This window comes from Hevea brasiliensis, chromosome 12, assembly GCF_030052815.1.
Source record: "Hevea brasiliensis isolate MT/VB/25A 57/8 chromosome 12, ASM3005281v1, whole genome shotgun sequence".
NCBI lineage: Eukaryota > Viridiplantae > Streptophyta > Magnoliopsida > Malpighiales > Euphorbiaceae > Hevea > Hevea brasiliensis.
Window position 1 is genome coordinate 25242443 of NC_079504.1, and position 18084 is coordinate 25260526.

General features: G+C 33.8%; 1 protein-coding gene and 1 non-coding gene across 2 annotated transcripts; both read right to left on the bottom strand.

The window, feature by feature from the left end:
- Positions 1–289: 289 nt before the first annotated feature.
- Positions 290–396, bottom strand: LOC131171625 (small nucleolar RNA R71). Its single transcript, XR_009142284.1, has one exon. It is a non-coding gene; the product is annotated as a small nucleolar RNA R71 (small nucleolar RNA).
- A 12937-nt stretch (positions 397–13333) lies between these two features.
- On the bottom strand, positions 13334–16676 carry LOC110668433 (laccase-14). The gene is made up of 7 exons (XM_021829648.2): positions 16503–16676; positions 16220–16371; positions 15106–15350; positions 14890–15015; positions 14217–14808; positions 13774–14129; positions 13334–13658 (listed from the first exon to the last, which is right to left on the bottom strand). Exons 1-7 carry the CDS (start codon positions 16599–16601, stop codon positions 13519–13521), a joined length of 1710 nt encoding a protein of 569 aa, XP_021685340.2. The 5' UTR covers positions 16602–16676; the 3' UTR covers positions 13334–13518.
- Between the last annotated feature and the right edge of the window lie 1408 nt (positions 16677–18084).

Genomic DNA, 18084 nt, shown 5'->3' on the forward strand with positions numbered 1-18084 from the left:
TAATCAATTTGAGTTAAAGACTGGTCTCATTCAAATGGTTCAGAATTCACAATTTGGAGGTAGTCCACTTGAAAATCCTCATTCTCATTTGAAGAAATTTTTGATGATATGTGGCACACAAAGGCAGCCTGGAGTGTCAGATGAAGTGATTCAGCTCACCTTATTTCCATTCTCTCTTCGGGATTCAACATTAGAGTGGTATGACTCACTTCCACAAGCTACTATAGCTACTTGGGAGCAGCTATCTCAAGCTTTTCTATCTCAGTTTTTCCCACCTAAGAAGACCACTCATTTGAGGAATTTAATGGTAGCTTTTAAGCCAAGGGATGATGAAACTTTGTATGAATCTTGGATGAGATTTAAGGAGCTTGAAAGGCAATGTCCTCATCATGAAATACCCAAATGGATGATTGTTCAAAATTTCTACACCAGAGTTACTCCAGCCATAAGAAACACAATTGATTCACAATCAGGAGGAGATTTCATGAGAATGACAAGTGAAGAATGCTATGATCTATTAGAGAAGATTGCTCATAATACCCATTTATGGGGAAATCCTAGAGCACTTGAGCCAAAGAAGGCTAGGATTTATGAACTTGACTCAGTTAGCTATATGAATGCAAGATTTGATCAGTTGACTCAGCTTCTTAGTGATTTTTGCACAAAGGCAACAACCTCAACTCCTACAACTATGCAACAAGTTGCCCACACAGATGGAACCCAAAGTTGTGGAGTTTATTACTCTTCTTATGGTGATGATTATTTGCAAGAACAAGCTGCTTATGTAGGAGGTTATCAATAAAAACCTATGGGAAATTCTTACTCTAATGTGAACAACTCAACATGGAGACCACAAGCAACTTTTGCTCAACAAGGTCAAAGCTCAAATTATGCTCATAACCAGCGGTATATGCAGCAGAATAGGCCTCAGTTTTAGCCTTAATTTCAGCCTACAAGGCAGCCACAACCTGAATATCAAGCAATAGCACAACAATCCCTTCCACCTCATGAACCGATGCCAACCTTGGAAAGCATGATGGAGAAATTTTTTGCTGAACAAAGCAAGATGAATAGCAAATTAGAGGAAGAAATGCAACATATGAGACAAACCATGAATCAATTACAAGCCCACAACCGTATGTTGGAGACTCAATTGGCTCAACAAGCAAGCTCATCATGAAGTAAATCCTATGGCAAACTACCTAGCCAACCACAAAACCCTCATGACCAATGTAAGGTTGTGACCTTGAGAAGTGGTAAGAAAGTTGGTCAAGAGAGTGAAAACAAGAGAGAAGAAAAAGAGAGCACAAAAGAAGAAAATTCAGTTGAGAGCAAGAAAAATGAAAAAGAAGAAGAAAGCAAAAGTGAGCAAGATGAGGGAGAGAACCATACATCTCACCTGAGCTTTACAAGCCCACCCTTCCCTACTCTGAAAGATTCATCAAGCATAAGCTAGACAAACAATTTGGCAAATTCTTTGAAGTGCTAAAAAAGTTGTATATCAATGTGCCATTCACTAAGGCACTATCCCAAATGCCAAGTTATGCCAAGTTTTTGAAGGAGATTCTTACCAACAAGAAAAGGCTAGAAGATTATGATACCATTAACTTGGGAGAGCAATGCAGTGCTATAATTTAGAAGAAGTTACCTCCCAAACTCAAAGATCCGGGTGTGTTTTCCATTCCTTGTCATATAGGTGATAATTGTGTGGCAAATGCCTTATGTGACCTTAGAGCTAGTGTGAGCCTAATGCCACTTTCAATATATGAGAAGTTGAATATGGGAGAGTTGAAGCCCACAAATATGTATCTTTCATTGGCTGATCATTCAATTAAGTATCCAAAAGGCATTCTAGAAAATGTGCCTATTAAGGTTGGAAAATTCTACATTCCGGTGCACTTTGTCATTTTAGATATGGAAGAAGACACAAAAATTCCTATCTTATTGGGAAGACCCTTTTTGGCAACAGCTGGTGCATTAATTGATGTAAAGGGTGAGAAATTGACACTTAGAGTGGGAGATGATCAAATGATATTCAATATCAATATAGCCATGAAAAGGAAACATGAAGAAGTAGAGTCTTGTTTGCGAGTAGACATTATTGATGAGATTGTTCAAGAGCATTTCAGAAAAAGTTATCCACAAGACCCTCTTGAAAATTGCTTAGTCCATGGTGGGAGCATTGATGATGACAATCACAACATAGCTGCTTTTGCATAACACTTGGAGAGTTCTCCACCACATCCTGAAGCCACAAATTTTCAGCTTGAAGAAGTGTAAACTTTGGAGATTAAACCACCATCATTAAAGGTAGAGGGTGTCTTAAAGGTAGATCTTAAACCTCTTCCTTCCAATCTCAGGTATGCTTTTCTTGGACCCAATGGCATATATGCTGTTATAATTAATGTATCTTTGACTTATATTGAGATTGAAAAATTGTTGAGAGTTTTGAGAGAATATAGGAGAGTTTTGGGTTATACAATTGATGATATAAAGGGAATTAGTCTAACAGTCTGTATGCTTAGGATTTTCCTAGAGCCAAATAGTAGACCTTCTATTGAACACCAAAGAAGATTGAATCCTACAATGAAGGATGTTGTGAAAAAGGAAATCGTGAAATTACTAGCTGCTGGAATTATTTACTCCATTTCTGACAGTGAGTGGGTTAGTCCTATGCATGTTGTACTAAAAAAAGGTGGGGTGACAATTGTTAAAAATGAGAATAATGAATTGATACCCATTAGAACTATTACAGGCTGGAGAATGTGCATAGACTATAGGAAGTTGAACAATGCTACAAGAAAAGACCATTTTCCCCTTCCTTTTATGGATCAAATGTTAGAGAGATTAGCCAAGCATTCTTACTTTTGTTACTTAGATGGATATTCTGGTTTCTTTCAAATTCCAATCCATCCTGATGACCAAGAAAAAACTACCTTTACCTGTCCCTATGGCACCTTTGCCTATCGAAGGATGCCATTCAGATTGTGTAATGCGCCTGCCACCTTTCAAAGGTGCATGATGGCTATTTTTTCTGATTTTATTAAAGAAATTACGGAGGTCTTTATGGATGACTTTTCAGTATATGGCACTAATTTTAATTCATGCTTGACTAATTTGTCTAAAATCTTGCAGAGGTGTGCTAATAATGATCTGGTGTTGAATTGGGAGAAATGCCACTTTATGGTCCAAGAGGGGATCATTTTAGAGCACTTGATCTCAAACAGGGGAATAGAAGTAGATAGAGCCAAAATAGAAATTATTGAAAAAATGCCCCCTCCAACCATTGTCAAAGGAGTGCGGAGTTTTCTTGGACATGCCAGATTTTATCAGCGATTTATTCAGGATTTTTCTAAACTTGTTAAACCCTTAATAAATCTTTTGAATCATGATGTTAAATTTGATTTTAATCAAGATTGTATGGTTGCTTTTTGCAGGTTAAAGACAACATTAACAACAGCTCCTATCATGCAACCCCAGATGGGACTTTGTCATTTGAAATCATGTGTCATGCAAGCGAGTTTGCTGTTGGAGCTATCCTTGGCCAACAAAAAGATAGAAAACCTTATGCCATTTACTATGCAAGCCAAACCCTTGATGAAGCTCAAGTTACTTATGCTACAACTGAAAAGGAGTTCCTTGCTGTAGTATTTGCACTCAATAAGTTCCGTTCTTATTTGGTCAACTCAAAGGTAATAGTTTTCACTGATCATGCAGCAATAAGGTATTTAATGAGCAAGAAAGAAGCTAAATCTAGGTTGATTAGATGGATTTTGTTACTTCAAGAATTTAATTTAGAAATAAGAGATAAAAAAGGTGTTGAGAATGTGGTGGCTGATCACCTTTCTAGGATAAAAACTGAAAATAAAGATGATGATATTGTGCCAATTGATGAGTTTTTTATGAATGAGCAGCTGTATGTGTTGAAATCTACACTTCCATGGTTTGCTGATATTGTGAATTATTTGTCTTGTGATGTCTTGCCACCTAATTTATCTTGGCAGCAAAAGAAAAGATTCTTGCATGATATTAAATTTTATTCTTGGGAAGAGCCTCTTTTGTTTAGGAGATGTAATGATAGAATAATTAGGAGATATATACCAGAGGAATAAATAAATGATGTTATTTACCATTGTCATTCCTCTGAATATGGTAGTCATTGTAGTGTCTCAAAAACTATTGAAAAAGTCTTCACATCAAGTTTCTATTGGCCTAATCTGTTTAACCATGTGAGAGACTTTGTAAGCAAGTGTGATAGGTGTCAAAGGGTAGGCAATATTTCCAAGAGAGATGAGATGCCCCAACAGTCCATATTAGAAGTTGAATTGTTTGATGTGTGGGGAATTGATTTCATGGGGCCATTTCCATCCTCTTATGGGAATAAATATATCTTGGTAGGGGTGGACTATGTATCTAAATGGGTAAAAGCTATTGCTACACCTACCAATGATGCAAAAGTTGTGGTGAAATTTCTAAAAAAATTTATTTTGACCAGATTTGGTGCCCCATGTGCCATAATCAGTGATGGTGGTAGCCATTTTTACAATCACCAATTTGAAAAATTGATGAGAAAGTATGGGGTAAAGCATAGGATTGCCACACAATATCACCATCAAACAAATGGCCAAGTAGAAATCACAAATAGAGAACTTAAGCAAATCTTGGAGAAAACTGTCAGCAAGTCTAGAAAAGATTGGTCCCTTAAGTTAGATGACATGCTTTGGGCATATAGAATAGCCTTTAAAACCCCCATAAGAACTACACCTTATAGGTTAGTTTTTGGAAAATCATGCCATTTGCCCGTAGAGTTAGAACATAAAACTTATTGGGCCATAAGAGCAATCAATTTTGATTTACAAGTTGCTGGACACAAAAGATTTTTGCAACTTGATGAGTTAGAAGAATTGAGACTTGATGCTTATGAAAATGCTAGGATCTATAGAGAAAGAACTAAAAAATGGTATGACAAGCATATCAAGAAAAAGGACTTTAAAGAAGGAGATTTGGTGCTCTTATTCAATTCAAGGTTGAAATTTTTTCCAGGAAAATTAAAATCAAGGTGGTCAGGTCCATTTAAAGTTGTGAAAGTTTTCCCTCATGGTGCTATGGAAATTTTTAGTGAAAAATGTGGTAATTTCAAGGTAAATGGGCAAAGGTTAAGACATTATTCAGTTGGTAAGCCAATTGAGAAGATAGCAACCTGCTATCTCTCTCATTCTCCATAAAATTTTGATTGAATAAGGTCAAGCTAAAGACCTAAACTTAGCATTTCTGGGCATAACTCACAATTTTTCATTGATTCTTTATTTCTTTCATATATTTGTTTTAAGTTTTTCTATACTCTTTATTCAAAGTTTGACATTGTTCTAATTTTTCTTGTGCAGATGGGATACAATTCATTGCAAACAAATGAGCATTAGTCATTCTGTTTTAGTTCTAGTTTTAAATTTGTTCCCTTGTATTTTTCATCTTTCTATTGTTGAATCTTTGCTAGTGGATTTTGCAGGACTCATTGCTCTTTTTGTTAATTTTAAGAGGAAGTTTTTCCAAACTTTGTCATCTTGGCTTAAAAAGAAAATTATTTGAATGTGGATGTGTGAATTAGTGCTTTGAAAATTTTTTAATGAGTGTTTGATGAACATAGCAGGTTGAGCAATTAAAATTCATGTTATGAAGGTCTGATCAATTAAAATCTAATTTGTTTCAATTTTTCAGGTACTGTGTAATTTTGTCAAATTTGGGCAGAAAATTTCACAACCTGTGGCACAATCGATTTTGGTTATGTCGTAGCTTGTGTTCACTGGGCATAATTTGGGCAGAAGGTTTCACAACTTACAGCACAATCGATTTTAGTTATGTCGTAGCTTGTGTTCACTGGGCACAATTTGGGCAGAGGGTTTCACAACTTTCGGCACAACTTCCATCCCTGTGTTCTAACTTGTGTCGTTTATTTGGTTTTGCAGGTTGACAACCTAATTCACCAGAATGGGCCTGCGACTAAACCCATACCCAAAAAGCCCACTAACCCATTTTTATTTAAAAAAAATAAAACCCCCACTAACTAACTAAACCAAACCCATGGCCCATAGCCCATTTAACTAAACCCATACCCAAAAGCCCATTATCATTTTCTTTTTACCAATAGCCTATACCTAATTACCAAAGCCCAAAGCCCATAACCCATATCCAAAACCCCTCACTTTTACTCCCTAACCCAAACCCATACCCGACAACTCCACTACCTCCCTCTTTCTCTCGCTATAACCCTCAACACAACCCACGCCACTCCTTCCTTCACGCCGCAACCTTCACCACCCATGATCCACAATCACATTTTTTTTCTTCTTCTACTCCTTCGTATTCTTCTTCTTCTTCATTTTTTTCTTTTGCTCCCTCTCTTTCATTTTCACCATGACTGATTCCCCTCTTTCCTTTGAAAACTCTCCTTCCCATTCCTCACACCCTACGTCACAACCTCCACCCACCCACCCCATGGATACTGACTCGCCGGCAGCCCATTCTGATGATGCCCCTATTGCTACATACAAGAAGAAGAAAGCCAAGAGTATTAAGCCACACAAAACCACAAGCAGCACAAAGAGAAAGAAACCCGAATAGCCCACCCAGCCTCAACCAGTCCAGCCACCTACTTTTGCCATACCTGGTGCTCGCATTAGAATCCCGATATCAGCGGTAAAGTGCCCAGGGAAATCTTCAGGTAACCCCACTATTCCTTCATCTGTACCTACTGCCAGACAATGGGTGTTGCCTATTGCCGAAATGAAGAAAAATAAGACAAGAATTAAAATTAGAGAAATTGTTCAGACTCGGTATTTGGATGTGTTTATACTTAAGTCTTTGAATATATATGATGAAATGCAGAATTTAATGGATGCTTTGGGTTGGGTAAGATTTGTTCATAAATAGGAATTGGTTTACCCCACTCTAGTGCAGGAATTTATGGCTATGAATTGGATCATAACTTGACAATCAACTTTAGATGCCTAGGTCAAGATAGGGTACTGTCCATGGATAACTTTCATCATATATTTGGATTCCCCACTGATGGTTTGATTAAAATGCCTACCAGTAGAAGGGACTATAATGGGCATGAATTCTAGCAGCAAATAGCACCTTTAGTAGGTGTTTTCAAATCTGGGCACAGTAAGGCGTCTAAAATTGAGAGTCACTCCTTGCGATTGCTTCAAAGGTTAATTGCAAACACAATTTTAGGAAGAGGAGCAAGTGTTGGCACAATGTCTTAGTATGACCTTTTTTTTGTGGTGTGCCAAAACTGGTAAAAAGGTTTCACCTGGTTATTACTTTTGCCGCCATGTGCTCCACCAAACTACTAGGGGTACTGGTAAGATTGTGTTTGGAGGTTTGGTCACACCCATTGCACACTATTTTGGTTTTGACCCTCAAGTTCATAGGTGCGCTGCCATCACAACTGGCTTGCTATATTTGGATGGACCTCATTTGGCCAACCAAAAATTATGTGTAAAAAATGAGGCTACACAGCTTTATGAGATTCCAGCACCAGCAACAACACCACTAGGCTCCCCTACTACAATTAGCTCCTCTTCACCATATGAGCAACATACTGAGCAGCCTTCTACACAACCTCCACGCCAGGCTCCACCAGCTACACAACCTGCTTCATCAACAGCTTTTGGACCCTCCATGGCAACCCTCCTGACATTCATGGAGAATCTCAATGATGAGATCTACTCCTTTCGCCAGATGACAGATGTCTCTTTTCAGACATTAAGGGATTTAGCTGATATATATTTGGATAGGAGTGCTGAAATGCAAGATGAGTTGAAAGCCATGTGAGCTAAGCTAGAGCAGATAGAAACTAACCAGGCACTCATTTTGAGCATCATTTCTCTACAGCAACCACCAAAAGCACCACCACCTCCACCAGATGGCAAGGGCAAAGGAGTTATCATTCGTGACTGACTAGCTTTTAGTTTCAGTTTACATATTTCATGTCTTTATTTTAGTTGCTTAATTAATTAGTGTTTTTAGCGACTTGTTTAGTTAATATTTTGCTTGTGTTGCTTTTCTTTTATTTGAAACATTTGCTTATTTAATATTTTTTTAGTTGCCCATAAGTACATTTTTCTTTTGAATCTTCAGTGCTTTGCTCACTTGCTTTTGATATGCTACTTCAGAATTTCACTTGATGAGTGGATATCTCATGGTTATATTTTTTAGCTTTACCTCCCTATTTCAACTTTTTGAGTTTAATTGCTTTAATGGATTCCATTCCACTGTTTCTTTTGCAATGAGTGCAACAGCTGTCCAAATTTTATTTAATTAAATTAGTTGCACCTTTAATGAGGTAACAATTCTTATCTCAGCTTGTGTCATTTTCAGCACAAGATGTGCTACCACTTATGAAATAGGGTACCCCTTATCTACTTTAGGCTTACATATCCATTCTTTATGCACATATTAGCCACCTATTTTCTACACATTATTTGAAAGAACCCATTGAATTTATAGCCAAATTATCCCATTCCTTGCAATCTTTTAACATTGAGGACAATGTCCATTCTGAGTATGGGGAAGAGGGTAAATTTTTTGCAAAAATTATTTTTCTTTTCATTTGCATATAGTGACATACTCATTTATTAATTCATACTTGTACATATTCACATATATACACTGCATATAGCTTCATATACTTAGTTATGCATACTTAGTTGCATATAGGTTCATTATACATTTATACATTTCATTTATTCATTTAAAATTTTTAGATTTTTTAAACTAGTCTTTGAAATCCAGAAGTTGTTTATTCAAGCAATCTAACTTGCCTTTAGATGGTTAGTGGAATGAAAGTTTTCAGTTGGGTACAAAGTCTTAAGCATTATTCTTTCTCTTACTTAATAGCTGAAAATTAATATATTCATCTAGGTAAGCAGATTCTGATTAGTTATTTTGAGTTTTTGAGGGTCTAAATAAGCCTTTAAGGAAGAAAATGGTCATTGTCATCTCACCATTCCTAGAACAAGCATCTTAGATCTTTCAAAGTGAAATTTTTAACTTGCATTTGATAAGAATATGATTTAGGCATTCCTTCATATTTTAAACCTCATATTTAGCCTTAACCTACCTTAATTTCATTTTAACCCTTACAAAACCGCCTTGAACCTTAATTTCCTAATTTCTTTGGAACCCAAATCATTTACCTAGTCATAAAACCTAAACACTACCTCCTATTTATGAGAATAATATTTTAGCAATTAAGTGCACATAAACAAAAAACTTGGAGGATTGAAACATCTTAAAAAGTGCTAGAGTAATTGTGAAGAGCTGAAAAAAAAAGGGGGGGGTCACCAAAATATCCCAAAGGTAATTTTGGGTATGACATGAAATAGGGACAAATACAAAATCGAAAGAGTATAAAAAGTAGTCCCTTTATATAATCATTGTGATAGCACTTGAGATTCATTATGAATTTCTTTCCTCTTGATTTAAAAGAAAAAAAAATTATTACAAAAAAATTTAAAAAAAATGGAAATTAAAAAAAAAATATATTGGATGCACTTTGAGTTTCATGATTAATATTATTCTCATATTTTGTTTTCCTTATTCCCTTTCTTTGTTAACCACAATTTTACCTTATTTGACCCTATTACAATCCTTAAAAGACCTAATGATTCTTTGAAAAATGCTTGTTACAATAGTGGAGTTAGATCTTTTATGCTTGCATATGAGTTTGGCAATATAATCCTCCATACATTACTCACCATCTATTTGAGACACATTGACTATCTATTTCATTTAGGTTTGTTTAGGCACAATTGACTCTTATAGCTGGTTGGTATTTGTTGCTTGGGTTGATTGATTAATTCTTAGCTATTCTGTAATTATTAAGAGTGATTGCTTCATTCTTTGTGCTTTGCTAGTAGGAATTTGGAATGTTGGTGGCTAGAGGTAAGTTGGTGGTTTGGATTAGTAATTTTTGTGTTTTCAAAGACTGATTCTATTCCCTTCCAAATGAGTTTTAATGAAATTTTGCTTGGGGACAAGCAAGAGTTTGAGTATGGAGGAATTTGATACATGCATTTTATATCATCATTTAGGTATAATTTTTGCACATAATTTACCCTTGTTCATAGCTATTACTATAGATATTAGCATAATTTAGTCAATTTTGCCTTTTTACACTTCTTAGTTTAATTTTTGGAATTTATTTGTTTTGTAAGTTAAATTTGGAGAATTTTGGTGTATTTTGATCAGAACAGCCATTTGGAAGAAATTAGAGTTGAATTGCAAAATTTTGAAATTGAGTTAAAGAAACCGAAAGTTGCACAACCTGTGACACAGCTTGTGTCACATATTGTGTCATTGTCAGATATGAAGTTTTTCTCGAGCAGAAGGTTTCACAACCTGCGACACAAGGTGCGACACAACTGATTCAGCTTGTGTCGTTTTAATGAAAATGGCTGATGTGGCACTTTCGTCCCTCTAATTTAATACATCATTTTCTCCAGAATCTTCTGCCTTTTTACCCATTCTAGGGCAGACCTCTGAACCATATAAAAACTTTTTTTTTTCTCTTTCTTTCCATAAGGAGAAAAAGAGGGAGATTTTGCAACAGAGAGAAAGAGGAAGAGGAGCTCGTGAAATCGTTTTGCAGCAATAGCAGAGGACGTTTTCTGCAACACTCCAGCAGCAGATTTTTCATCATTTTACTGGGTTTTTCTGTTCCTTAGCTTAGATTTTCATTATTTCTTGATTTCTATACTTGGGTTTGTCTTGAAACCATGATTTGTAAGTAGATCTTTGAGATTCTAGAGATGGGTTTGTAAATATTGCTTTGTATTGTGGTTTTTGAACTGATTTAGTCATTTAAATGAGATTTGCTGCATTTTGATTTATTGCTTGTGAGCTTGTTGTCTTATTTGATGAATGGGCCCTCATTAAGTTAAGTTTTAATCCTTGACAGATGGACTGAAAAGTGAATGTTTGGGATAGATAATCTTGCAATAAACTTAGTTTTCTTGGTGTTAAAGATAAGCTAAGAGGATTAAGGGGACTTTCAAAATCAATTAGAGCTTTAATTGGGTTTTTGTCAGGTTTGAAATACCGTGAAAATAGAGTTTGATTTTATAAATACCAACTTTGAAATGCTTGAAAAATGTTTCAAAGAACTAAGAATTGATTTCTCTCAAAATTGCAATTTTCATGTGTTTGGCTAAATTAGGGATAAACAACATGCAAACAATATTGAAAACCCTATCTCTAGAATCACTTTAATTTTTATTGAATTTAGATTTAAATTCCTCCCAATTTTATAATTAGCAATTTCAATTTAAATTTTGGTAATCTAGTCTAATTAATTTAGTTAATTGTTTGATTTAGTTTAAATTCCTCAAATACCAATTTTAATTTTAAATTTCATTTTTAATATCTTTAAATTTTACCACTCTAATTAGTTTATTCCTTTAACTCCAATTTAAGCACAATTCCCTGTAGGAATGATATTTTTAAAACTATACTACTGTGACCTATATACTTGCGGAAGTTATTTCACAGCTAACACATCAATTACTAATCATTTATTTTTTAACACTATAAATAAATTAAATATTAGTGCAAAAAATTATCTTTACATTATATTCCTTATATTTTTATTTGCAAATAAATATAAGAATGTAATAACACTTATATTACATTACAACTTTAATTTTATTATATAATTAATTACATTGAATTTCATTATCCTAACTAATCATAGCCTAAACTCAAATTAATTAAAAAATTGGGAGAGTTCAAGTGAAGATTAACCAAATAATTTGTATGACCAAATATAAAGTTAACTCGTATAGAACAATTCAATCAACCCAATTTTTTTTTACCTAAAATCAAATGAACAAAGGGGTAGACTTAAACTGACTTGGAAGAGAGTAGTACAACATAACCTAGAAGCATTACACATTTCTGAGGATTTAACCCAAAATCGTTTAGAGTGGAGAAAGCGAATCCATATAGCCGACCCCAAATTTTTGGGATAAAGATTTAGTTGAGTTGAGTTTAAAATTAAATGAATAATATATATTTTTTTAAATTTAATATATTGACTTAAACTCTTTTTTATAGCAATCTTATAACTTAAATTAACTTGTAATTTAAAATTACTTAATTTTAACCTACTAGAAAAATACAAAACTTGATGAAGATATTCACAACTCAAATTAATTTAACTTGTTCGTTACTTGTCATCTCGAATTTTTCTTATTTAGATTCGATTCATTATGAATCCAAGATATAAAATATATAGTAAGACCCACCCATTGTATCTTAAATTCATGATAAATTTAATCTGTTTTGATCTTTATTTTAATTCTATCAACAATAAATCTTATCTCAAATACATGAGGTTTATTAAATACGAGTATACTTTTAAATTATTTAAAAGGTGGTACGATTTTAATGCACATAAATTATTAATGAAAGAAAATTAAAAAAATGCCCAAACATGAACACATCTAAAAATCATCTTAATAAACATCTAAAACACCACTAATTAACCATGAATAGAAAAGAAACAAAAAATCAACGACCAAACATGAACATCAAAAGATTAATTAAAAAAGTTGAGAACCGAATGGCACACTTTGTAGAGCACCAAAATACGCTATTGGCTAAGCTTTTGGTCGCGTGGGTAAGGTTTATCTAACACTTTTATATATATATATATATAGAGAGAGAGAGAGAGATATGGACCATTTTTTTAGTGGCATTTTCTATTTTGTAGTGTGAAACTTCTATACAAAGTATTTCTCCAAAAAAGTTTGCAATTAATTTCATTGTAGAATTCCAACCAAGAGAAATTCTTAAATAAATAATTTATTATATATCATCACTTAGATTAGATCTACCGTAGATTTAAGATATAAACATGTGAAACCCATATATTTAATAGTGAAATTTCACAATACATCATGCATCTTAAGTTTATGGTAGATTTAATTTAAGTAAGAAAAATCCATCATCTGTAAACTAAGCCAATCAAACCACTTTATATTACATTATTTATATTTATAAATTATATAACATTATCATTTCCCTAGCTTTTAAGAATATAAATTTACCAACAAAAAAGAAGAGACAAATGGTAAACTTAGGATCGCTTTCCGCAAGTCCTATTAATTTTGTTCCTACTTATGTAACTTGTTCTTCGTAAAGCAACCTAAAATTTTTAGTTATACCATATATATACAAGTTTCGCCGCCATTATAAAATTTATGTGGCTTGGATGACTAGACTTTTATTGGACCAAAGGGACGAATTTAGTGCCCAATAACTGATCGCATTGAAAAAAAAAGTATACACACCGGTCCCTTTATTATAGCACTGCTGATACGAATCATTTTTTTTTTACAGCAGATACAAATCAATTTTTCTTGAATTGTAATAACATTAATAATAATAATAATAATTCAAGACATTCCCTGAAATACTTGTAACATAGAAGATTGAGGCGTAGAGCTCTCGCAATTAGGACTTGGAACAAGGAGGCATATAAGCAGGGGGCGGGCGGATGCTTGTTGCTTTGGTGCCCCCATTCTTCACTATAAGCACAGTGTCCATACCCCAACTTGAATGACGCTCCAAATGACAATGCATAAACCATACCCCTGAAAATTGATGGCACATTTTCATCTAATTAGTCATTCCATTAAATACATTACAGTTCAATCAGTATCATGGTTCTGATTAGTGTAACAGGTAGCAAGAGAGACATATATATACCAGGATTATCAGCGTAAAATCTGATGGCAGCCCATCCATTCTTGGGAAGACCAATGGTGTTAACTTCTGGTGGATCAATCAAATTATATTTCAAGGGATCAGTGGCATTGTCAAAATTTCCTTTATTCTTCCCAACCAAATAGAAGCTGAAACCGTGGAGATGCATTGGATGATTTTCAGAAGCCGACAGATTAGTCCCTTGGAAAACAATTTCCACCGTTTCATTAAAATCTAGCATTATCACCTTGGTCCCTAGGCTTGTGTACAATGTAATGTTGTCCACATTTCCAGTGAAGTCAAAGTACGTTGGAGGCTTTTCAGGGAAATCTGTCGTATAAACATCCTTACTCAAGTTCCTGACAAAAGATTTTCAAGATCAATTACCACCATTCAAGCTCTTGCACTGCGAGATATACATATGGGAATTCAAGAAATAGCAATACCAGTAGTATGCCTGGAGAATTGACATAGAAGGGGCATCGAAGCTGACGTTGTTCAGGCTAGCAGATAGCCTGTCTCCATTAGATGTCCCTAAACATGAATTGTTAGGGCATGGCAAAATGTTTGTGGACACTGTCATGTAGATTTGCCTAGTGATGTTTTGGGGAACATTAACAGGATGCTTTGCGCTGTTCAGGGCCCTTATTTTATTTGTGAAAGTTGCTGCGGCGTCAGAGTCATTGTAGACAGGAAGAACTGGAAACGGAATGGGTGATGGGAGAGTATAATTGCCCTTATACTCAAAAATTGCTGTGGTGGTGGTGTTGTCAAATGGAACAACAGTATCAGCAAAAGGAGAGCCAGCAATGTAGTAGTAGCTAGGAGCCTTGTTTGCCGTGACTAAAACGTCCATGGTTTGCCCTGGGGTTATGACGATGTAATCTACAGTTACAGGCTTCACGTATGCACCATCTGTGCCCACAACTGTGAGGTTGTGGTCTGCAATTCCAAAGAATGTTTCTTCATTTAATATGGCGTTGATAATGCGAAGGAGGTAGGTCTTGCCATATTTAACAGCCAAACGATACGTAGTTTCTGCATTTCAATTGATCAGTTCATTAGTTCCCGTTAATGAAAAGTGTACATCACCAGAATATTTAGTAGAACTTAGTATACCATTGGAGCAATCATAAAGATCCCCAGGTTCTCCATTGATTGTATAGGCATCTGAGATGTTGGGGTCTGCACCAGTTGTAAGGGCATCAGTGATCACCTCCATAACATCTGCCTTGTACCATGAAGCTGCCCACAAAAAGAAAGGACGAGTGAGGCTAATTAAGGGTAAATTCTATATACAAACAAGAAAATAAAGCATATAAATTTCTTTAATACCAAGCACAATTGTTTTTTCCGCATAAGGTTTAGGATATGGATAAGTTGTTCCCCTTTTAGGGTAAATAATGATGGCTCCATGAACTGTAGCTCGTGACCAGTCACTGTGAGCATGCCACCAGAGAGTTCCTTCTTCTGAGCTAAAATTAATCTCTTGGGTGAAATTTGTTCCTGCTGGGATGGGACACTGTGTGACGTTTTCAGGACCATCTGACCATGGATTCCTTGGCTGCTTCACTCCATGCCTGCAAAATGTTGTTCAACCTGCTCAAATATTCTTTACTTTTGTCTGGCTTTTCAACTTTTCTAACCCGTTGGATGAAATTACTATCTATCATGAGAAAAATTATAAAATAGTTGTACACCTTTACTACAGATTAATGGTAACCTTTTATTATATAGACTTCATATGAGTTTAACCATAATCAATCATCACAGTGAATTTGTTATATATATATATATATATATATATATATATATATATATATATATATATATATATATATATATATATATGTAATGAGTATCGAACTCAAACAGGTAGGTCTCATTTATTTTATTTGTGAGTCTTACTATATGAATTTTTATTTGGTAAAATTAATGTATATATATATATATATATAATGATTTTATTATAATCGTTGATTATGATAGCATTTATGTGGGACTCATCACAATTAATGGTTATAATGTAATTATTATATATACATCCATTTCATTGTATTATTTTTTTTACTATACATATTATATGTTAGATCTATGATAAATGATAAAATTTTTTTCTTACACGGCAAGTTCTTAAAATTAATGCAATAAGTTAAAAAAGATGGAAACTAAAAGTATATCCAATTTTGACTTAAGAAAAGGAAAAAAAAACAAAACATCCTGCTTTCCGTGGTTGCATGTAATTGAAGGCACAGGACATTTAATTACAAAAATCTTTTTGACATTTTATAGATAGCCTAAGCTACATATAGACTTTAATCTAGAAAATAGACAGATAAATAATGTCATTTCAGCCTTTGGCCATTGATTGGACCAACAACAAATGAAGAGGAATTTCTTTTAGAAAGTCTAAAATGGATACAAAAGGCTAAGTAATTATATATATTACCAGTGAATAGTGACACCATAATTTCCTTGGTTATGAACGTTAACAAACACGGTATCCCCTTTGTGAACACGAATCTCAGGCCCTGGAAAACTATCATTTACGGTCAAAATGCTCTTTGTGCTACACAGCTTTGTAAAATTAGTTTCCTTGAGCTGCAATCACCATTATCCAGAAAAAATGTTAATTATCAGGCAAACTCAAACCTCTATGAATTAAACCTGTCAACCAGAATAAGCTAACACATGCAGCTAGCAAGATCTGAAGGAAATTAAATAATACTTACAACGAAGTCATAGTAATGGGTGGCACCCTCTGCACAGCCAAAATGCAGACTAGCCAAACAAATATACCCTAGGAACACAAACCATGGGATTGCTTTCATTTTCTCTGAGTTTTTTCAATAAATAATGAAGCTCTATCCTCTTGCTCGATAGCTATTTAGTGGTGGATTTCTTTCATTGAATTTTGCTGCTATTTATAGAAGTAGTTTGAGTTCTAATTTGCACAGGTTATACCTTGAATTTAGAGTTACGTACCCATTTTTCCACTCCAAAGATATTATTATTCAAAAAAAAGAATTTTTTTCAAACAAGAAAAAGGAGGGAAGGTTCCGTTTAGCAGGTAGCTATCACATTTGGAAAACTTGTAATATACTGTGTTGATATTCATATGTAGTTTCAGCTTTTAGTTCTTGATCATTAAATTTTATAAAACAAATACTTCAGGAGATGGTGTAGACTTTGTTTTGTTCCTCTTATTTTTAAAAGTATAAAGAGTTCGAGCCTGACACCGACAGTGAATGATATACTTTTCAACATTCAACCAAGCTGATTTTTTTAAGTCTTTACCATATAAATTATTAATTATTATTGGATTTATTGATTTTTTTTTCTAAAATAAAACCTCGATAAGTGTCTTGACAAAGATAATGTCCATGTCGTGGAAAATAAGGGTGTGGCCAGACGGAATCTTATTAGGTACAAGACATGTCAAGTGGATGCGATTTATTGCTTATTAGAACTGTCCACATCCTACGTTAATCATAATGGCATGGTAACACGCTACCACTTCTTCAGTGATTTCATACCTACTCGCTCTCACCTCACAATTCTGATTTATTAAAATAATACTGCATTTTTAAATGATATTAAATTAATTATTTTACTATTTTAAATTAAAATCAAGTTTTAAAAATTTCCTATAGAAATATTTAAAATAACATTTTTCTGATTAATAATTAATTTAATTAGCAATATCAAAACAAAATCTGTTAATATTTTCCCGACTTCAAATTATTGTGAAATGGTATCATTCAATTTTATTTTGTTAAACAATTGTTAAATTTATAAAATAATAATCAATTGTTTATTTCATAATGCAGGGATTCAAATTATATTTAATTTTTTTTAAAATATACAAAAACTAATTATACAATTATTCAAGTTATCATCACCATGTTTTTGTTTTTACTTATTAGGATATTTTTCTATATTTATTTTATGATTCATATAAGAATAATTCTTTTGGGATTCATGACCGTTTCTCTCAATAATATATTTTCCAATGATTAAACTTGAATTTTTTTCTTTTAAGAGCACAGTAAATCTTATCATTAAATTATCGTTGTTGTCATTTTAATTTGAGTAACACTCAAATTACTCTTAAATTGATTATTCAATTGTCAAATGCATCTAGAAAATCAACATGTTAGCTACTCTAATTAAAAATTTTTAAATAATTAAAAGTAAGATCCAAATTTGAATGACAGAATGTCAAAATTTCCAAGTCAGTGAATAAATGGCATACAACCAAAACATAAAGAAGATGCCTAAAATGTCACCTAATCTAATCCAATCTATGGGAGA